Genomic DNA, 23,262 nt, shown 5'->3' with positions numbered 1-23,262 from the left:
ATTTTTACAATTTGTTGCCAGATTTTCATTATTTTAACACCAACCTTAGTTTTTGTAGAAGCACTAGCCTCGGACTTGCAGACGATGGACTTTAGTTTAGACAAAGTAGCTGTAGTTCTCTTACTCTCCATTTCTGCTGAGGAGGAAGAGGTGGTTGAGGATGAACTCTCTCCGCCAGAAGAAGACCGGCAGCGTTTTCCTCTTACGGGTGATGGAGAGGATGATGGTGAGGAAGTCTTTCTTTTGGCTGCCTCAGCCACTACAGCAGAAGCTAGAGTTTTAACCACAACCTCCAGGGAAGCGTCTTTTGGCAGAGATTTGACATCTAGAGAAGAAGGTGAAAAGATCAGCGTCTTACATACAGTAATATCATCATTTCCTCTACTTAGTATTTCCTTAACAACCTTGAACACCATTTTCTAAACTGAGCTTTTCTTGGATACCCCATTGTCATTGTGGATACCCCATTGTCCCCCAGTGTCTGACATTGTGGCCTGAACATGGTTCTACTTAAGAGTTATCTTATCTATGCTAACCTCTGTTAGCTGTGGATTGATACTGTAAACGAGATAGGTACTGTCTTTGAATATTAGAATATTACACATAAACAACCAAAAATTGATTTGAGATCATATTAGTGGTACCCACACTGATGGATGTAGGTGATAATTATTATTAGAAAACACCTTTACAGGCTTCTTTTAAGGCCCAAGGTGTTACTATTATAGTAGTTTTTTTCAAACCTGAATATTTCAGTAGTCTCTCCACCAGACGCTTTTCCTCTGAGGATGATCGTCTTTCCCGGCTCCGTCTTCGAGTTGATCTCCTCCTATCTCCCCGGCTTGGTGAGAGTCTTCTAGTAGATGATTTCTGGTCAACCCTCCTTGGCGATTTTCTTTCACGGCTCCTTCTTGGAGGTGATGGTCTCTTGTCAACCCTCCTCTGAATTCTTCTTTCACGGCTCCTTCTTGGTGGTGATGGTCTCTTGTCAACCCTCCTCGGCCGCCCTCTTTCACGGCTTCTAGGAGATGATCTCCTCTCATCACTTTGTCCTGGTGAAGACTGTCTTGGATCTCTCCTGCTCGGTGAAAATCGCCTCTCATAGCTCCGTGAACGAGAGCGATGTTGGAAGGAGGTAAGGCGGCCACGCCGTGGACTATGAGAACGAGAACGAGACCTGGAACTGAAGTATGGAGAAGTTCAAATGACCAGTTGATTAATTATTGAGCATTTTACATCTCCCAAGTGATATTTAAATGAATCCTAATGCAAATTTCAATACAATATAATTGTGGTATCTCTTATGTTCACCATTGCTGTTGGTTACATCAGATTTTCTCTCACAAACCTGTAAGTGGATCTGGAGCTGTGTGATGATTGTGATCGGCTGGGTTTCTTTATTTTTTCACGGTGCCTTCGGGGGCTAGGGGAGCGGGAACAGGAGTGACTTGCATGCCTGGTTTTTTGGGGATGACACTGGGAAGTATGGGCAGCAGTTGAGGATATGGGCTCATCGTTTTTTCCTGCAGGACTGAAGAGAGCAATAAACAGGATAAGTGTACCTGAATACCTGAAATATAGGCAAAGAATATTTCCAAAAGAAGGTACGGAACAAGTTCTCAACTTTCTGCTTGTAAAAAGACAAAAACAACATGTACCTTAGTTTGACTACTTTCTCCCCATCCCACTCTGGATATCTGTGAAAAAAAACCAATATAAAAACACCCATTTAAAACAGCTAATCTGTCACATTTTGACAATAGAAGCTGAGGTATATTTTTCTGCTATCCTCTAAGATGCATCTTATGTATCTTATAAAATGTTTTGGAAAATAGCTCCTCAAATATAGGAAGACATCACACTAGGGTTAGAGAATCAAGGGACTGTTGGAACTAGATAAGACTGTACATTTATGGATTATTACATTATTCTGAGCAACAGTTCATGATTGGGCAGATTCCCCCACTGTAGTGTTGCTAAAGTGCTGTTTTAATGTTCGTCGAATAAAGAGAATTCAAAAAGAGCATCAATGGTGGTTTTGACTTCATCCTCCCAACCCAACAAGAGGGAAGATTCGTTTTGGGAACAAAACAATCACAAAGCCCTGATATCTGCCCTGACGTAGGCTGTCAATTCACATGACACTTCTCAAGCTAAATAAAATCTAGATATTGTACAGTTTCTGCAGGTTTTGGGAGCATGCATTCCCTATATCATATGCTTAGAGATGGTAACTTCCAATGAGAAGACAGGCAGATAGTTTGTTGGAAAAAAGAAATAGCAGGGGGAGGTAAATGTGTTCTCTAGCATGAGAAACTACAGCAGGGGGAGTCAAGGTCGGGTAGAGTAGATAACGGCCACCTGCAAGACAGAGTGGAGACAAAGACACTGTTGGGGAAAGCACAGAGCATACACCAGCCAAAGAAATAACACCTGTTTTTACCACAGTGCACAAAGCACAGTGTAATGGGAAACTTGGTTTCTGTCCTGATGAGTTATGAAATGTAATATATCTAGTACCTCTACCCTTTAACAGACTGTCCTTGTTGAACAAACATGTATGAACCTCTCTGAACCTACCTAATGTTTAACATTCTGTAAGTTTGAGACATACTGTGTACCTGTACCGGTTGAACTGTCTGGACAAACATGTATACGTGACCATCAGTGTATAAAAGTCTGACGCTATCGTTGATCTGGGTCCAGTGTCTCGAGACCCCTGTGGTTGACAGACACTGCACCCTATTCGGCCGAATAGCGAGACTAGGTCTCAGAATCTCCTTGATGATCATTGCTGACTATTGCTGGTTGTTCATATTAATCTGATCTGATATTCTGTAATAAATTCTATAAATCTCAGTAAGACTTATCGCTGTCTTTACTTCCTCACCATAGAAGCGAACTTTTGCCTCCACACACAGAAGTAGTTGTATGCCAAAGTTGTAAAAGGCCAAGGCAATGAGATTAACTGTGTGCATCCAAGAGAATGTCGGTCAATGTATCAAAAAGACAATTAGATTAAATTATTTAAAAATATGACTTGCACTTGGCCAGGAAATAATGGAGTCAGCGCAAGTGTGATTAACCTAATAATTTGAACCTTACTTGAGGGGAGTAGGCTATGTGACACAATTAGAACCGAAGGAAAGCCCCATGTGGTTGGGGCGGGGATTTCATAGAGGAAAGATCACACCATTATTTTTGGACAAATTGTATTGGAATTACGAAAAATAAATTGAATAAAAGGCAGTGTTTTCTGTAAAGCATAAAGAGAGTAGCACAAGACCAACAAATCTCAACAACTCAACGAGTCTGGTCCAGAACAGGCTCCGGTTTATGCTCATTGTCACTGGGATAAACCATGCTGCACCAGTCCTCTAAATGTTCTAATCATTTTTTAAGTGTTATCCTGATGCTTTTCTGAAAATGTTCAGACTTTTTGAGCACCTTTTGAGACTGTGATTTTGATCTACTGAATGTTGGAAAATAAAGGTTCTTGAACACAACATTTTTGCTACAACAAGTTCAATGTGTCTATTCAGCATTCTGTGTACAACCTGTGTCTAATTTGTTTACCCTTAAAGAGCACAATAGCCAGTGCCACATATGGAAAATCTGTCAGAAATAGTGACATACGCTTCACAGGTGTTGAACACATTGTGTAAAGTGCCAGGGTTACCTCGACAGTGCATTGGTGCTTATTTATCAAACAAAAATAACAGAGTGAAGAATATTAATAAGAACCAAAATACTGACTGTGTCCGGAGGAGTTGGCAGTTCAAAAGATGAATGCAGGTGTACAGGTGGTAGAGCCAATCCTAGTAGTCAGAGAAACAAACATACAGCATTTAGATATACAGTATATCATCACAACTACAATCAGCTTCAATCGCTCAACAGAGATGAAATGAAGAATCTGTTACAGTCTATGCAAAACTATTAAGGGAATAAAACAAAACTCCTTTCCTAAAAAGGTCCACTCACCTTCATACCTGTGCATTCTTTGTCACACAGACAACAGGTATGTGGAAAGACTTCTGGTGTGGCCCCTGCATAGTCATGTATCATGGCCGCCGTTGGCAGACCCTTGGAGCCCGGTGGTGGACACTGCTTGCTAGAAGACGTCAACGATGGCTTGATGTCCATTTGGCTTGGTTGCGGTGGAGCTGAGGGATTATCCAATGGGCAACTATCACTGGTGACAAGTACTGAACATTGTGTGGCCCCTGAGCCATCTGTGTTGCTGGGGATGACCGGTGCAGGTGGAACTGTTGGCACTGCAGGATAAACTGGAGGCCACACTCTTTTTGGTACTGGCTGCTTCTGTTCCTGCTGCTTTACGTGCTGTTTCTGTGCAACCGCTGACCCTTCATCTTGAGATTTACTCTGATCCTTAGTGCCATTGGTATCACTTCGGCCAATGAGCACAAGGCCAGGTCGGCCAGGATGCATACCGTGAAACAGAGTGCAGGATGGTTGGCTTTTCGATGTTGACTCTGCCTTTGGTTCTTTCAAAGGAAGGTTTTTGGAGGCTTTGGTCTTGAAGACTCTTATCACTGTGACTTTCTTTGGTGGAGAGAAAGAGCTGACAGTTGTTTGAGAAGATTGTGGTGCCTGGGTGTGCAATCGTTTAGTTGGATCATTACTTGCGGAGGCTACAGAGCTCAGCTTTGAACTGTATGAAGAGCTGGAAACAGAGCTTCCCTGAGCACATGAAGAACCCGGGGCGCCGCTTTTAACCTCTGTCATATTTTGTTGCAGCTGATCTCGACTGTGGCTACTACCATCATAAGTGTCCGATGCACTGCTACTCCCACCGCTGTCTCCTATTCTGCCACAGGTTCTTCCACTGTCATCCATTAACCCTGCACCATATTTGCTACTATGTCCATAGTCAATCACTTTGCCTGGCTGGATAATAGATGATGACACTCCCTCTGGGCATGTCCCTGCCCCTCCAGAGTTAGTCACACCTCTACTGGGCTGGGATTCAGGATAGGATTTTGACTGTCCTGCAGCTGAAGCTCTCTTTGCCTTCTGAATGTTGATTTCTTTTAAGATAGATGGCAGGGTGGCAGCGGTGATCTGGTCTTCAGGGTAGGAGATAAGACAGTTTATGTCCTCTTCATCAAGTCCAAAGCGTGCAATGATTTTAGCAGCTGATTCATTATTGTACTTTGGGCGACTAGACTTAGTACCGGCTTCAGGTTGGTCTGGACCTCGATTATCACAATCACCCAACCTTGGAATGGGCTGCATATTGTGTTCTCTTTCACTTGAGGTATTAGACATAATGTTGCCACTACCTGTACTAGATGAAGCAGGTGATAAATAAAATTCAGAGGAATCATCAACAGTAGGCTTTCCGTAATTTCCCAATCCGTCCACAGAGCTACTGCCACTCGCAACATCAGAGTGACCCAGAGGTGAAGGCATCATACCCCCAGAGTTGGTAGCAGCTGCAAAAAAGTTAGATCCAGGTCCAAGGTGCGGTGATGCCTTCAGAGGGTCCTTCTCTGTCTGCATACTGGAAACACCATGCTGCCCTTGGGTGGAACTTTGGTTTCCAGAAACAAAGGGGTTATAAAGGGGATGAGCCATAGTGTTTGCAATCTTTAAAAGGTTAAGCAGATTGATGGCTGCAGCAGTTGGGGAGGGAGGTGTTCGAACATTTGTAGCTCGACTGCCAACACTAAGCGCATTGTTTATCTGCGCAAATGCTAGCTGGGCTTTCAATTGAGCCAGATGCAATGATACAGCCTGCTGCCCAATCAGGATTGAGCTCCCTGTGAGCCCTCCAAGTAGAGGGTTTGTTACAGGCCCAGAAACGGGTGAAGGGACTCCACGCTGCAATAGCAATGCCAAGCTGAAAAGTTAAGAAAAACAAAGAAAATGGTCATTAAACAGGACTGGACTTTCGCTTCTGGGTTGGGTAACAACCATTCCTGTTGAGCCGAGCGTCAGGAGCTTGATAAGATTCGTAGTACCGCGTTAACTCGGACCGCGGGGCTTGAGGTTTTGTTAAGCTGGAACATGAACACATAGCCTGGCTATGTTGAGCCTCCTTCGCAGTACAGGCCGGATGAGTTGGTGTTTTTTTTTCCCTCTGCCTTTATTTTGAAGGAACAGCTTGAGAGAGACGGGTAGGCTGCGGAGAAAGTGAGGGGGGGGTTGACACGCAGTTCCATTATTATCTGAAGCTTTCAGGCAACGTTATCACCCCCTACTATAGGCCTCTTGGTGAGAAATGAACGAGGAGGAGGGAAAAAAAGGCGTGTAAACGGCTATTGTTTTTTCTAAACGGTTATGATTTGTTATCCGTGTCCAACTGTAATAGAAGTGAATGGTACAGTGGAGAGTCAGAGACACTTTCAGGGTTTCCCCCAATAACTCTTATGTTTGAATTAAATCCTCTTCTTGAGTTCCCTATTATTTTCTGATATACAGTATCTTATCACTGAGCCAAACATCTTCAAACGGCTGTCTCATGGGTGTCGTGGATAATCCCTTTGGGAAAATAACATATTGTTTCAAAACATCTGCATTGTTCTCAGCCTTCTACGCCTGGGACAGAAAACTGCAAGAGTAAATTCAGTTTCGACAAGGTTATGTGGAGACACAGCTGCTGCAGTAAGTGTGCTGCACTGAGAAACATATTAGGTGATTTCCACTGCAGGACTCAACCTTTTTTTTTTTTTTTTTTTACTGTTATTCTACATCATGCATCGTTCTAAGAATAGAAAAACAAGAGCAATATGGAGAAAGGAAAAACTCTTAGAGACATTGGTGTCCAGCCTTATGTTGGATTTTAAAATTAAACTTACAACAGTGTCAGCTACTCATGAAACCTTAACTTTACTTGGACTCTTCATTACAACGCTCTACTTTCTACCTCTTCCTTCCTTCCTTCCTCGTGCACACTGAGGAAGACGTTGTCGAAACCGGTCTGTGCTAAGCGCCGACGCAGTATGAAATAAAAGACAATGAGAAGGACACGAGTGCTGCTGGCCTTTCTTTTGTTTCTTTAAGTTGATCTTTTGGCCGTGCACCTCTTTAGTTTGTTCCTGAGAGTTTTGTTGGAGAGTGCGTGTTTTTCTTTGTCTTTGACTACCTCTTCCTTCCTGCCAACAGTTGAAAGGAGGTGGAAAAAAAGCAGATCTTAAACAGTCAAGCTCTTTCTGCATCACTGATCAACTGATTCAGTTCAATTCACATTACTTTTCATTGTTACGTGGCATTTGAAGACTTAACAATGAGTGGATGCACTATGCAAAATATACATCACACATCAGCACAACAATATGGTATATCAAAAATAAATAATTCTATTTATTTCATATTTTTATTTACATATTATTTTTTACTCATTCCTGTGTACATTTTCTACATTTATCTTCCCAATCTTGTGATGAATTTACCCAAGGGGCTGAAGTATCATCTCAATATATTCATCTTTTACTGATTTATTCTTTTACATGGGCAACAAATTGAATTGAAGGCAACTGGACTTGTCTGGGAAGACGTTTTGCCAGGTGTAGGGAATCAGCTGACGACCTCCAGCCCATCCCTGCCTAAAATCTTAACATTGCTGTCCTCAAAGGAGTTTGCCTTTTCCTTTATGTGTAAATACACAGCTGAAACTGGACCTGAGGAGTTAGCCTTATGTGTTGGGCCATGCGTTTATAAAGGTTGTTTCATTTCACCAATTTCCTTTCATCCCCATGATGTTTAAAAACATTCATGTTTGGTTGCTTCCAAATCAACAATCTGTATCAATAATTATTAGGCAGCAAGTTTGACACATGGACAATAACAGAACAGGTAGATATTTACCATGAGAATGCAATGTATGCTGTTTCACAGCCAGCCCAACGCCTGCAGCAGACTGTATTTTATCATTTACTTGGTTTAAATAGCGAGGGAAATCCATATATTGGGATATAAAGTAAATGTGGCCTGTTGTAATTGGCGTTATTTCGCACATTTTAACCGTACAAACATTTAAACCGAGGTGATTTGACCGTATTTTACTTTTAAACTGCGCAGTTTTAACGATATTTACTGTTATTTAAAAGTTTGTAGGACTGACGGTGACGGTCCTGCTGACGACTCTGAAAACAAAACTTTTGACCTAAGACAGAAATAAGATCTAATAATTAGTTTTTACAACGTACCTTCCGTTACCAGGTTCCGCTATGCCCCCAAACTGCACTCAGAGACACTCCTCCGTCATCACAGCCGTTGTGAAATAAGAGTAAAAATACGGACCTTCAAAGTAAAAGCACGGACGCTGGAAGATAGAAATTGTCTCTGAGCCTCCTCTCCAACAACTCCAATGTTTACTTTTATAAAGATGAAAAGCCATACGTCCTGTTGAAGTACGCCTCTGACTTCCCCGCGGTTGGTTTGATGCAAGGAAAGAATTAGTTGCACGAGAGAATTAGAGTTGATATATCATCAGCATTTATTAAGCAAAGATCTTTGGAGAACACACTACAGCAGATCTGTGTCTGGGGCCAAGCGCCCTGTGTTCTGAAGAAGCTCACCCCTGTCATTGTTCTTATACTTTTTCTTATCATCTTCCCCCGCCTTGGTTTCTCTCCGTCCCATGCCCTTTTTAGGAATTACTCATCCTACTCCCTGTGTCAGTTTAGAATTTGAATCGGGCTGTTTGATTTTGACATCTCCCACCTGCACAGGTGATGCTGTAACTTCTGCTGTGGTCCTTATATGGACTTCTGCTCTGAGACAGTCTTCGACAGAACACAGTCTACATAAGCAAATCACACACACATAGTGGATGGCCACTTCAGTGCCACGTATTATAAGCAAATCACACACACACACATACTGAAATGGCCATTTCCCACAGTCCCCAAAAAGAGCTCGGTGGAAATGATCAAAGTATAAAAATCCATATTCTTGCAGGAAGAAAAAAACACCCACAAGCTGAAGACAAGATTCTAATAATGCTGGTGATGTTTTTGCCACACAGTGGAGCTCTTGGCACAGAAATTCACAGCAAGTTTCACTCAAAACTGAAACTCGAAAAAAACAAATCTGTCTGTTGTTGGTACCATTTCCCATCAGATTTATGGGTAAAACGAAACTTAAAGGGTTGTTAACAGCTTCTTGTGGTAGATTATGGTGATGATGCTTTTAATATGAAAAACTATTTTAAAGCTCATCCATTCAGATGGTAGGAAGTTTTATCAGTCCTTTTTTTAAAAGTACTTCTCTTGAGAAATTAAAGATTTCTTGTACACACATGAGATAGTAATCATAACTAGAAAATTTCCTCTCGGGAAATTTTGAATGGGCCACGGGAGCTACTGCGGGTTGTGCCATCTCTGTCAACATGGGAATCAAACCCACGATCTTAAGGTCAAGACAGAGCTGATCAGACAGACACATGATCATCTTTCTATAAGCACTGATATGGAGGAGCTGTAATCACATTAGGTTACCTGTGTGTGTGTGTGTGACTGTAATCACATGAAGCTGGCTCTAGAGTCTGTGTGTGACTGACTTGACACATAGTTAGTTAGTAGCTGCATCCTGTGTCAGTCTGATTTAGCTGTGTCTGTGTTTATAAACATTTAAACGAGCGCCAGGTGGATTGTTTATGAAGTTAACGAGCTCTGGCCTGAGGATCAAAGAGGTTACCACGGCGATAGGGGCCCCCGCAGGCTGAGACAGACAGAAACGTGGAGAAAAACAGCCATTTTCTGCCTCTAAACCGGTCTCACAATTAGGCTTAGCATGACAAAACGGTAACTCCTATCAGAACAAAACACAGATCAACGTTGCTCTAAGGACTTACTGAAAATTTCGGTACGATTTGGTGTTTCTACAGTAAATATTTTGGCGACGCTGGCAGTTTTAAAACATCAGGCCGTTCTGCTCCTCTCAGAAAATATTTGTATTGGACTCAATGAGGAGCAGAGACAGACGTGGCCGCACTCAGAGGCTGATTCTGTAAGTTCTGTAAGTCTCTCTGATATTTTGAGCACATGACATGAGAGATAACAAGTTTGTCTTACAAATTCTGAAAAAATTATGTCTGTAGAGTGTAAATTGTGGCCGTGCTCACAGTTTATCCAGAAAAAATACAGAATGTTTCTTCACTCTCTCCCACTCTAACCGATGATGTCACGCACTCTGACACGAACATTCTATGCAATACACACCCATTATAATCTCATAATTTCTCCAAAAATGATCATGGTCATTGATCAGGGATTGATCAAAAACTATATGACCTATCAAAACGTGGAGTAATGCGACAATACACAAGACTTGTGTCTACTGTTTAAAGTTTAAATGGAGTCTCTAGGTGAAAGTATGCCTGAGCAGTAGACGTTTGTTAAACTCCAATGATTGGTCTTTTTCGCTCTTTTTTTTTCGCCCGTCCCATTGACTTACATGCAAAAATTTTGCGCAGTTTTTCGCGACTTACGTCGCGAAAAATTCGTACACTGTTGAGAAACGTAATAGCACACCGATCCCGATCAAGCCGCACGTTCTGATATATAATATGTCCTGCAACTCTTCGAGTTGCAGGACTAGTAGCGAACCGAAAGTCGGCCGGAAGTGGAAAAATAATAATAATAAAAACTAGGAAAAAATCCACACAATAACAGTAGTGCCCGGGCTTCGCCCGGGCACTGGTCCCTGCAGCTATTTCATAGCTGTTGGGACCAGTGCCCGGTGCGATTGCCCGTGGCCCTAATGATGCTTTATTCAAAGATAATAATAATATATATATAAAAAAAAGATTTTGGGGCTAAACTATGGCCTCCAGACAAAAACACTTAGAACGAGAAATATAAACAAATGAGTTTAACAATTTCAGTCACGTATTAAAGTCCTATATAATTTACAGATGAATTCACATTTGATAAAGTTACGTAAGCCCCCACAAAAGAAGGTGATAAACCCTCGTCCTGCAAATAAACACATGAATCAGGAAGGATTTTGTTGAGCCCCCTAAAGTTGCCAAGTTCGCCTTGTTGCTAAGTATGGCGGCAGAACAGCCGACGACAACACCAGCCAATCACGCTCAAAAGCTCTTCCGGATTCCCCAATTGGATTTAATGACACACAACCAGATGTATGCTATACTAAGAGCCGATATATGAGCTTGAAATCTTAGATAATGAACAGCTATTGACTTTACAGACTGTTGAATCAACAGTTTATCAAAAGGCGATGATGAATATTTTCATTAAAGGATCATTCTCGACTGGGTATTGCAGCAAATTACCAATATATCCCCTTTATCCCCTCCCCCGAACCACAGGGCTTAACGCCCGACCATGACACAACAGCTGACTGGCAGTGCTCCACCAGTGTGTGTGTGTTTGTGTCTGTGTGTATGTAGGAGTGTGTGTGTTTGCATGTGTCTGGTAGGGAGGCGGGGGGTGGGGGGGGTCGAGCCAAAAGAAGTTCGGTTTTATTTTCGGCTGTCATCGACATCCTGATGGGTGCCTGGTCTCATGGCGGTGACCTCACCGCTGAGCACACACGCGCACACAAACACAAACACACACACTCGAAGAGATGTCAAGTGCATGCAGAGTTGTGGGGTGAATTCATGAAAAGACATGAAAATGAGAGATTTGCTTTGTGTGTTAATTCGACTAAAACTCCAGAGTTTTCTCTAGAGTAATCTCTAGTTGTCTTTGACCATCTTGGATTTCTATCTTTGTATGTGATCAGTGTTGTCAGGACGTTTACAAGCTCAAGTCAAGTCTAATATTTCTTATACCCAAGTACGTATTGTATTGTATTACTTAGTGTCAAAACCAAGATTTTACTTGGACTCGACCGGGTGTCAACCTCACACCATCAAGTCTGCCAATCCTGAGTCTGGTCTAGAGTCTACATTGGCCGTCTCAGTATATTTCAATCAAATTAAGTTTTGATCAAGTAGGCCACAGGAAATGTCTGGTGACGAAGACTTCTGCACCGACGGACAAAAAAGACATTAAGAAAAGTCGGCAAGACTGCGATGAAAGACCTGCAGAGGAAGTTCTGTGGTGGGCACCTGCCGGTCTGTGGTTCTGTTACAAGGATCCGGTTACGGATGCTGTCATCGCAAGCTCATGTCAAAAACTTGTCCACTCACTCGACTTGCAGAGAAGGTTGCATGCTCGCCTCTCTCTTTCTAATTACTTTCATCCTCGGGCGGCAGCACTGAAGCAGCTGCAGGAGAAGGAGGTTTTAATTTGTCATTGTGTCACTGTCATCAGTGTTATTATCCAAGAAGAGACAAATGGAGGACAACTGGCCTTTGTTGTGGATGCGCAAAGTCTACGCTGGCCCTTGAATCGAGGGCTTTCAAAGACCTAAAGCCTTTTGTCTCTTCTTGGACACTGACCTGGATGGCTAAAATTCTTAAGGCTGCAAAAGAAAAATCTGGGCTCATGGCAACACGTAAGACTCATAAACTCATTTATCTACTCCCCCTGCCCCAATCAACAAGGTCAGATTTTCTCCAACGATGTCAACAATCCTGGCTGGAGGCATCCCAACCCCAGATCAGTGACAACGATTGGCTTCTGCTACCGAGATTGACGAGGAATGTGAAATCTCAAATTCGTAACTGTCTTCCACATGGGGACCTTGTAAAAAAAAACAAAAAAAAAACACACAGATCCATTTTGTTTGACTTTCCAAACTGTAAACAAAATACCCGTCACATTATTATAGGTCAAACCATGACTCCCTTGGTCATGGAGACGGTGAAAACCTTAATTATCACCCCTTTGCTGCCAACCCTCACCCGAGACGCCCTCCCAACACTTCCAACATCATGTGACCTTGTGGTTTGCAGTTACCTCAGTGTCTCCTGGGTTGGGGGCGTGAGATGGGGTGGGGTGGGGATGGGGGTTCCTGTGTCCTCGGCGACAAGCCCAGCGATGGACGAGTAATGGGCAATGGAGTGAGGGGGGGGGGGGCAGGGAGTGCACATGGTAACTCACACCGGGCACACCCTGCTGCTACACATGTCAGCGTCATAAATCTCTCTGCAGTGTCTGCAGTTATTACATTTTGATGTTTTTGACGGATGAAGAGAAGGAGACATGATCTTCTGTAACTTCTCTTAAAGGGATAGTTCACCCAAAATTTAAATTTCGACATGTCGACTAAGGGCTGGGAGAAATTTGAGAGTTATCCGTGGCTTCTCTGAGTTACAGGGGGTCTCAGCGTAGCAGTGCATGTCCATATGACGGTTGCAAATGGATACCAACTGTCTTCGTAACAAAAAGACACACCAAAAAACATCCAAATACCTCCATGCTGCTCGTATGTAATGTCCGTCTTGTATTGAAGCCCCGAAATGCGAAATTGTCCCGAAAAAAATTAAATAAGTCTGTATTTCAAGCTTGTTTTGTAGCGGAAGCTTCTCGAAGCTCCTCTTCCTGGTTCGTCCAAATTTGCGAACCGGGAAGAGGAGCTTCGAGAAGCTTCCGCTACAAAACAAGCTTGAAATATAGACTTGTTTAATTTTTTTCGGGACAATTTCGCATTTCGGGGCTTCAATACAAGACGGACATTACACACAAGCAGCATGGAGGTATTTGGATGTTTTTGGTGTGTCTTTTTGTTACGAAGACAGTTGGTATCCATTTGCAACCGTTATATGGACATGCACTGCTACGCCGAGACCCCCTGTAACTCAGAGAAGCCACGGAGGACTCTGAAACTTCTCACAGCCCTTAGTCCACATGAGGGTGAGTAGATAATGAGTGAAATTTCAATTTTGGGTGAACTATCCCTTTAAGGATTTCTCATCGTAAAATAATCAACATATCCAGATATCCAAATCTCCAGGTCTTTTTTTCTTTGCACTACATTCTTGGTCCTTCGGTTTATTTAATCTGATTCACCTGATAAACTAGAAATACAATAAACTCAAAATAAAATCCTTAAGAGGAGACATACAATTATACAAATGTCTGACTGTTTGTGTGCCATCCTCTGAGGGGCAGTTAGCAAAGGGCCTAATAAGCGTTGATGATAATAAATCAGCACTGGCACAAACACAGCGCTGCCATCACTCACCACAATGTTAGGACCTCTGTGTGTGTGTGTCTGTGTGTCTGGGACACACACAAGTCTTGACTCAGGGAAATAGTTTGTCCTTGGACTCTATGTGCAGAGAGGCAATAAACTATTTATAGTTGACATATCATCATTTTATGTACGTTTCGGTGCACTCCAGTATGTGAACATGGTGTGTTGGTTGATCTATTCATTTATATACAGCTGCTTTTAAATGTGTTAGCACATGTTGATGTTAAATTTGGAGTCACTATAAACAGGTCCAGGACAAGTCTCTAAGAATATTATTTTGATTCAGTTAAAGTTTGAAGCATTATGACAACTCTCTGGTTCAGTTGTAGGATGAGAAGGTTCTCCGGGCATTTTTTCTGTTTTTGTGCCATGTGGATTATTGTGGTCGTCCTCAACAAGCTGCCTGGGAGTGATCATTAAAAGGTAGATATCCACTGGAGCCTTCCATTAATGGCCCCATGTTGTGTAACAAAGGTAGATGTCCATGTGTTTGACAATAAAGTAGGTCTAGGTTTAGAGGAAAGTGTAACAAAATTAGCCATCAGGACTTCCTGTGTGATGTCATAACAAAGCCGTCACTAAGCCCCGCCAATCTGGACCCACCATCCAACACTTGAAGGATTTGGTTTCTCTGAGTTTCCCTTACCTGAAATCTGCTCTTATTGGATCAACAGTCAGCCAATCAGAGCAGAGGCCCAGAGCCTCCTCCCTTCTGATTGGCTGACACTGACCTGTTGTTACTAGAGCTCCAGAGCTCCATCCAGAGGAGATGGAAACTACACTAAGATGGTGTTTGGTTCCTCAAACATCAAATACATGTCACATGTCTAAATGCCACAAGTGTGAGACTCTAGACTGTCAGTCTGTAAAATCTGAAGAAATATCTTCTCTCTGACCTCACTGGAAGGTTGGATGAGACGAACAGCGGAATACGATAGTGACACTGCTACTTGTAGCATAGTGTGAATATGCGTGTGTGTCTAGATCGCGTAACATCCTCACACCAAAGCTTCATGTGCAGCTGAGTAGTTTTCATCACCATTGAGGTATGAGTCCTTAAGTTTCTGCTACGTAGAAAGACTAAAAATATATATAAACTGAGTCAAAGAAAGCAATGCAGAAATACGAGAAAGGGATGCCTCAAGATTTACCTAATTTTATAGATACAGACTCTCAAATCTTCTATCTTTTCCCTTTAATCTCACACATACAGTTTTACTTAATGCCAGTGACTGCAGGCTCTGTACCATGGCGTCCTGTCCACAGTTATCACAGATAACACCCTGATTCTCAGGCTGGTTGACCCAGATAGTCTTTTCACAAGTGGATGAACTAATAGAGCTCAACACAAAGTGATCACTCAGTTTAAACGCCACAGCCAATAGTCGACAAGTCTGTACTGAGGAGACTTCACCACCAAAACACTTGACATGGTACCTGATTTTTGCTATTAGTACTTTGTTTTAGTCCTTTGCTCTCTTCATTGAAGAATCAACCACTTCAGAAAAGCATCAGCCTTAAAGGGGGCGTTTGTAAGGTGGACCACCAAACATGGTTTCTTGCAGAAGCAGGTGGTGGTGACAGTCACTTGGCAAGAGCTTCATCTCTCTCTCTACGCTGAACTCTTGTTTATTCCAGACTGCTAACTGAACAGCTGTTAACTCGCTGAGGTATTTCATTCTGGACCAAAGATGTGGACCGGCTGATCGATGTCATCTGTCCTCATCTGTCTTATCCTGCCATAATGAAACCCATGTTTTTCTATTAATGATGGACCGCAGACAAACCAGATAAATGACCTTGAACGTCACGCAGTGTGATGCTAAACTTGAAGCAGTGTATCCAGTAAAACTGGAGCAAGACGGCACAGAACATCGTGTTAAAGTGTTAACGGTCAACAGGTGGCAGAGAGCAGAGCAGATTCAAGATCAGGACAACGATAAACAAGGGTGTGAACTTAAGGAGCGTGCGTACACTTAAGAGGAAGAGTGGTGAAGAAATAATGATAAGTAAAAACAAGGTACAGTAAAGGGGGAAACAAAATGGTTCAAAGCAGCAGCTGTGTTGTTAAATCCACCTGTTCTCTCTCTCTGACAATGACAGCCGGTAAAAGACCATAAAACCCTTTCAAAAATTTACGAGGTGGTTGGTCATATGTTGCAGCCTAAATGTGTGCATGAATGAGACGACGTTGTTACAGAGGCCTCGGCGCAAGGTCGGTGTGTTTTTCAAGCCCAAGGAGTTCAAAAGTTAGTTCAAGTTGCACGTAGTTCAAGATTAATTTATCTACAAACACAATTTTGTGTTTTTCTGACCATGAAGGACATCATCCTCCTGTTTTCTGAACCTTTGATGTACTCTACTAGCCTAGAAATCTAGACACCCTAGCGGCAGCAAATCTCTTTGCTCCGTAGGTGGGTCTAGAAACGAGCCATAGGAACTTTTTGAGTCTCGAACACCAATTGTGTTCACCAATCACAGCGCTCTATCTGTTTAGAGAGTCGTTGGGTGGGCTTAGCGCCATGACGACATACATTTTAATTGGCTTGTCAGGCTAACGTCATCCTGCTCTTTGCTCTGATTGGTCGTAGCGCTACCCTATTGGTGCAGACCAGGCAGTTTGAAAGACAGCCTTCATCCCGCCCCTTGGATTGAGCCGAGGTCTACCGGTCGTTGCCAGACTAGACATTTTAATGATATAGTCTGGCTTGTCAGGCTAGTACTACTTTAATTTCCTAGTGTTTTCTACCTCATGTCCTGGCTCTTTTAAACAGAGGACAAGCATGGACCAGTCCCATCAAAAACCCTTTCAAGGTCAAAGCCTTCAAGAAACTGGTCACAAGGGCCCTCTTGTACAACTTCCTCTTGATGTAAGGTCTGAGTAAAATCATCATCGTCATCATCATCAATTTGACACTACAACCAAAACCTGTTCCAGTCAGCAACCCAAACCCTAAGTGTGTGTTTGACTGTAAATCAGGCTTAATATAAACTGTGGTAGAAGCATCGGATGACAGAGCTGTGATAAAACCTGGACACACAGGAGGTAAATCAGACAGACTTTTCACACAAACACACACATCAACACTCCTAAATCCAGCCGTCTAAATCCACAGCAACAGAGTGCTCAGAGCAAAGCCTTACTTCACACTGGAGCTATTTCACGACATCTCTCTTTTATTCTCTCTTCCAATAAATCACCTTGTCTTCTATTCACCTTCACTGTTTCAGTTTATTGGTTAAACCCTGCTGTATCTTTTTGTTTACCTACCGTCATCCTGTCAGAGCCCAGCCAAGGCCCATAATGGCCTCAAGGCATGAGACGGGCAACGCAGAAACACAACCACAGTAATAAACACCTCCCTATCTCTCTCAGCTGTTTGTGCAAAACTATTCAAAGCTGTTTTGTAAACTAATACTTTTCTTTCAGCGTGCAAGACTATAAAATCACATGATAACGCTAACTTCCCAATGATCGTTGGCAGATCACTGGAGAACTGATTGAACGTGGAAAACACATTACCGTCACTGGGATTAACTGACTTTACAGTTCTCACAGAGACTTGAGCGGATGGCTGATTGCAGGACTGAATGAATAAACAAATGAATAGACGCGTTTCTGCGTGAAATTAAAGAATATATGCAGAAATTACTGCAAAATGGAGTTGGTGAATGGAAGGATAAATCTCAGACTGGTGAATGAAGATGAAAGCAACAGACAGGCGAACTCAGGGTGAAGGTGAAAGACAAAATAACACTGACTTGACCTCTGGTTACAATGGAGAGTAAAGATTAAAGCAATAACAGCTGTCGCAATGACGATGAAGTTGTCATGAGGCTCTGAAGTTGTTTGGCTCGTTGTGTTTTTGTTAGTGATTGTGGTTAAGAACTAGTAAGTTTAGAGGTTATATCTGATTCTATCTTATGTTATCTCAGCAGAACAAAGCAAGGAACCAAACAAAAACAGCCATTTCCTACAAGAAATCCTACAAATATTATGATGCTAATGCTAACACCTACCAAAGAGTGATCACAGTTCATTAAAAAGCAGCACAAAACAAACTTTACAAATCTTTAATCAAAAGCACTTCACAGAATGGTGCTCGTGATCATTCCCCCTCCTTCAAACACTAAATAACGAAAGTCCAAGGAAATAATAGATTGTTTTCTTTGGTTCATATGATAATGGAAAGCATTTGAAAGTCCTAAAATACAAATTCCAGGTTTTGTAATCTAAGACCAGAGAAACTCTTTTAACCTTTTCTCTTAAGACCACTTGAAGACATTGCTATATGTGATCTGTTCTGGTTTAATTTCGTCCTGCGTAGCTTTTCAGTGCTATTAGATCTCTACATCCAACACCTTCATCTCATGCTTTGGTCTGCCTTGGCTCACACTCATCTATACCCACATAGAAAGTATATTCACTATCAGCAGCTAAAGTTTGGTCATATCTCTGGAAACTTGACTCCATCACATACTGCCATCAGCTGAAACTGAGCAACACAGTGTCTGCCGGTGCTTCGTGCCTGCACACTATGTATGATATGCATAGCTGAAGAAAACTTTTAAAGCCTTGGATTTGGACAGATGAAATGCCCACACACACATGCATAATACTCTGACATACAGTTGTCTTCTTCTTTTAGCTATAGGGTCAACAGGGCTAGCCAGGGTTAATACCAGAGGGCTATTTCACACTTGCTAATTGCTCCATATGCACACACGGCTGTTCAAGAATGTAAAGTCACTGTGGATAGAGGAGCTAAACAACATGTATTAATTTGTCCTGGATAGCCTGCTCTAACTTTCAGATTTACTCAGTTCTATCTCATTTGTACCATAAAAGTTTTGCTGCTTCCACCCTTAAGTTTCTGCAGTTTTCTCATCGGACACTGGTACTTACCTCAACTGTCAAGATAATGTGAGAAAAAACAGGGGCAACATAAGGCTAAACATGTAGTTAGCAGATGTTAGCTAACCAGCACGTCCTGTTAAGAAAATCAGTGAGTTGCATGCTGTTGGACTTTCTTCTGCACATAGAAAATTTTTTTTGGCCTCACCAGCGAGCAGGGTCGACGGCATTGCTGTTGCTGGAGAAGTGGTTGTTGGTTTTACCCGCAGCCAAGTTACTGGTTGTGTTTTTGCTCTTTGGCCCTTTCGGGCGACTCGCATCTGCTGAGCTTCGATGCCGAGAACTTTGGGCCTTCTTTTCGTCCAACATGGTCAAAAACAGACAGATATTCACAATACACCTGTACGTCTTAAATCATAAACATGCACCCATAAAGAGCTACTGGTGAGTCCGTCAGATGTTTTTGGACACTTCCAAATTCCAAAAAGATAAATCCCAAAATTTTAGACGTAAAACGTAAAAGAGAGGTTGTTTTTCTAGACAGTTTTTTGGAATTACTTCCATGAAGAAAAAAAAAGAAATTTCTTTTGTCCAACAGTAAATCCAGAAGAGGGAATTCTTGAGGTAGAAAATCCTCCTGCAGTTCCAGAAAATTAACTCCACAACTGAACCAAAAGTTAAAAACAGCCACAAAAGCGAATCAGTAAATCTTTAAAAACCATAAAGTCCAATGACATTCCCGTATTTTGGAATTTCTGACATTCCCGAACTCAAACATTTCAGATTTCTGAGGGCTCAAGCCATTAGTGGGTCAGCGGGATATGAGCCACGAGAGACTGAAAGGCGAATCGAGAGGAACGCTGCACTGCTCTTTACCCGTCCCTCTGAGCCAGCAGCTGGACAGACAGGGAGAGGCAGGGGTAGAGAGAGACAGACAGACCAGTCTTGACAGCAAGAGAAGGGGGGGGGAGGGGTGGGGGGTGGCAGTTGGAGGCATCTGCCCTTAATTGGTACATAAAAAATGGCAGCTGAAAATACAGACCATAGAATTAAAATCTTGAAGCAAATGTTAGTGGTAAATCCCTTTAAGGTTTTGAGAAGCATGGTGCCCTCAGAAGTGTCATCAACGGAGACTTTCCTTTCGGTGACTGTACGTTCATCAAGGTTGCAGCTACTTCCCTGTACTGTTTCTGTCTGGTTGCTGCCATCAGCCCCTACCCATCGGCCTCATCCCTGACCTGAGGTGACGTAGAAGCACTGAGTGTTAAAGGAGAGCGGAGGAGGGGTGTCCGATGTGATTTTACCTACTGGCCAACGAGGCTGTACAAGAATGCTCCAAAAGGCGAGTCCTGCCAATACTTACCTGCTCTTATAGGCCTCAGCAAGTACCCTGCCAGGATTTAAACCTCTTACCTGAAGAGTTATAGATAAGATAATCCAAAAGAGAATGAAACCAACCAACAGGTCATTCATGAACTCAGGTAATCACTACATCATTACCTCATTACCTCGGACAGAGGCCAGGCTCTGGCTTTTTTGTTTTTAAACCTGCCAATATGAAAGATGTGTTTATGTTTTAAACTTAAACCAATTTAAACGGCGACACGTGAATGCAGCAAGCCACGCTGCCCTGATGTCACTCACATCACTGTCACTCGCATCACAATACACCGATCCCACTCCCTCGTCCCGACACAAACATGGACGACATCAATAAAAAGATTGGTTGGTTGAGATGGTTTAGGTTAAAAGTTGTGAAAACCTCACATGCCCTGAGTCTTCAAGAGTCTAAATGTGACAAGAAGCATCTACTATTAAATCCTTAGGAAAGGCTCACAGGAACACAAACCAGTTCTTGGTACTGAGAGATGAACTTAAAGGTCACACGGGGTCACGAGACATTAAGCGGCAAAAGTTTCCAACTGAGCTTATGTTGATTCTTGGTACCAAGCGTTCCTGCAGGTGTCTTTAGTTGGTTAGGGAGGAAAGATACTTCAAGAGCAAAGAAATGAAGGATTTATATATAGGTGGTCCATCTGCCTATTATGACCTCTCTGGCTTTGACCTGTTGGGTTTTTTACAGGTATTTTCAATCTGCTGGACTTTCCCACAGTACCTTAGGCCTCGTCTTACTTTGGACAGTTGCCATGATTGAGCTGATTCATGTTTAGTTGGGTAAATTTTGATAACCTCATCCTCAATTCCCCAACTAGTCTGTGAGGGGGTAAAAGTGGAAGTAAAAACAAGGAAAAGCAGAAACTCACCCAACGTGGGTGGACAAATTTGACTTGTTGGATCATAGAAACTGCATCTGATCACATCCACACACACAGAGACATATTTAAATGGCAGGTGGGAGATAGAAATATGTTATCACTGTCAATATTTGCCAATAATATACTCATAATACATCGTGTGTATAGAAATCTACACCAGAGAGAAGTCAGGTCTTCTGGTGATGACTAAATGATCACATGGAGGTAAGTTTGGTTTGTATCTCTTCTTACACACTGAGTGAGGTAAATCATACAGAGACTGAAGCCAGATATCTGAGTTGAGTAACAACAAGGCTGGGTCACAGCGACATCCAGCTCAGCCAGGGAGCAGAGGAGGTGAAGGGTCTTTCCTGAGCTGTATATGAGGAAAGTGGCTCACCGGTGACCTCTGGTGGTTCTGAGTGGTAAGTGCACGAGAAGATTCAAACATTCAAACTCTTATAAAATGAGGCCTATTTATGTATCAGTATCATACAAATAGAAATAAAGAGACATTTCAAGTTTATAAAGTTGATGGTAATGAAGAATAAATGTACCTGATTGATTACAATTGTTTGTTATCATTGTTTTTCAAGTTTTACAGCTTCCTCAGGAATTTAACTCTTGTTTTTCTGCTTTTAGTATGATTCATTGAGAAGTAAAGAACATTTAAATACCGGTGGTGTAATAATATGTTGTCGGGAAAAAAGGAAACAACACCGAGCTCTGAGAAAGTGGAGAAGTGAGGGGAGGATGGAGAGAGCAGGACCAGGAACAGGGGGGAGTGAAGGTCACGTAGAGTAGATAAGATAAGAGGAGGAGGAGAAAGAATCTAATGGAGTAGAGGGGGGTGAAGGGCACCGAACTTCAGTTCAACCCTGCGCCTGCTCAAGGCGGGGACTGCACCGAAGAAGGTTTCCATTTCCACTCATTGTTTGGATATGAGAGAAATTTAAAGGGATAGTTCAACATTTTGGCAAATTGGCCCATTGCCATAATCCCTATAGTTATAGCAGTAGGTTCGTTACTTTTAATTGTCGGTGCAAGCTGTTTTTAGAACGGCGGAGCAGAGCCGTGAGCTGCTCAGAGCTACGCTACGGAGGCTCATGGGATTTCTTGGTTTCCACTCATCAAACTCATCAAATACACAATCCAGCAACTCCAAAACGCTCTGGTGGACAAGTTGTGACCTGCACATTCACCACGCTATGAGATAATAACACAACGTTACCAGACAGAGTTGTTTTAGAGGGAAATACAGAGACTGCTTGATGAAAAACTGTCCCTGAAGGCAATGTGCATCAGCGGTTTTGCATGAATTTCTCTCTAAAACAACTCTGTCTGGTAACGTTGTGTTATTATCTCATAGCGTGGTGAATGTGCAGCTCACAACTTGTCCACCAGAGCGTTGTGGAGTTGTTGGATTGTGTATTTGATGAGTTTGATGAGGGAAACCAAGAAATCCCATAATGAGCCTCCGTAGCGTAGCTCTGAGCAGCTCACGGCTCTGCTCCGCCGTTCTAAAAATAGCTTGCACCGACAATTAAAGGTAACGAACCTACTGCTATGACTATAGGGAATATGGCAATGGGCCAGTTTGCCAAAATGTTGAACTATCCCTTTAAGTAAGTAGGTCCAAGCAGCTGAGGGTTTATGTCCATTTCTCCATTGGGATGAACTCTACTGCACCTACCTCTGTCTCTTCTAGTTATTTTTACACTTTGATGAGTATTTTTCTAACTTACCTTTTGAGACTTTGTTATTTTTTTACTACTGAATGTTGGAATAAAGGTCCATCAATGTTTCCTGTTCGACGATAAGTGAGAAAAATGAGACGTGTTTGAATCGGAGGACGTTGTTAAAAGTATTATTTGTTCCACAATATACAAAAAAAAACCAATCCATCCACTGGAAATACATTGACAAGAACATACAGCAGTAGTACATCAGTACAATGTAGTGCAACATGTTTCACAGTCAGTGAGAACTTACATTAATCAGCCACAAGGGGGGAGAAGAAGCAACGGCCCCGATTATTCTGTACAGCCCCGAAATAATCGACACCCACTG

The 23,262-nt window shown here is 42.4% G+C and overlaps 1 protein-coding gene across 1 annotated transcript in view; it reads right to left on the bottom strand.

The window, feature by feature from the left end:
• Positions 1-19,875, bottom strand: part of LOC146968599 (uncharacterized) — a 35,667-nt gene extending 15,792 nt beyond the window's left edge. Inside the window, exons 1-7 of the mRNA XM_085760016.1 lie at positions 19,146-19,875; positions 3,985-5,866; positions 3,757-3,818; positions 1,659-1,697; positions 1,349-1,531; positions 744-1,183; positions 45-325 (exon numbers count right to left, since the gene is read on the bottom strand). Of these exons, the coding sequence (XP_085616142.1) occupies positions 45-325; positions 744-1,183; positions 1,349-1,531; positions 1,659-1,697; positions 3,757-3,818; positions 3,985-5,866; positions 19,146-19,306 (3,048 nt within the window). The 5' untranslated portion in view covers positions 19,307-19,875. The remainder of the gene's footprint in view (positions 1-44; positions 326-743; positions 1,184-1,348; positions 1,532-1,658; positions 1,698-3,756; positions 3,819-3,984; positions 5,867-19,145) is intronic.
• Positions 19,876-23,262: the final 3,387 nt, after the last annotated feature.

Source organism: Trachurus japonicus, chromosome 18, assembly GCF_045865225.1.
Source record: "Trachurus japonicus isolate A0001 chromosome 18, Traja_1.0".
NCBI classification, from domain to species: Eukaryota; Metazoa; Chordata; class Actinopteri; order Carangiformes; family Carangidae; genus Trachurus; species Trachurus japonicus.
Note: the sequence above shows the minus strand (reverse complement) of the source record. Positions and strands in the feature narration are given on the sequence as shown.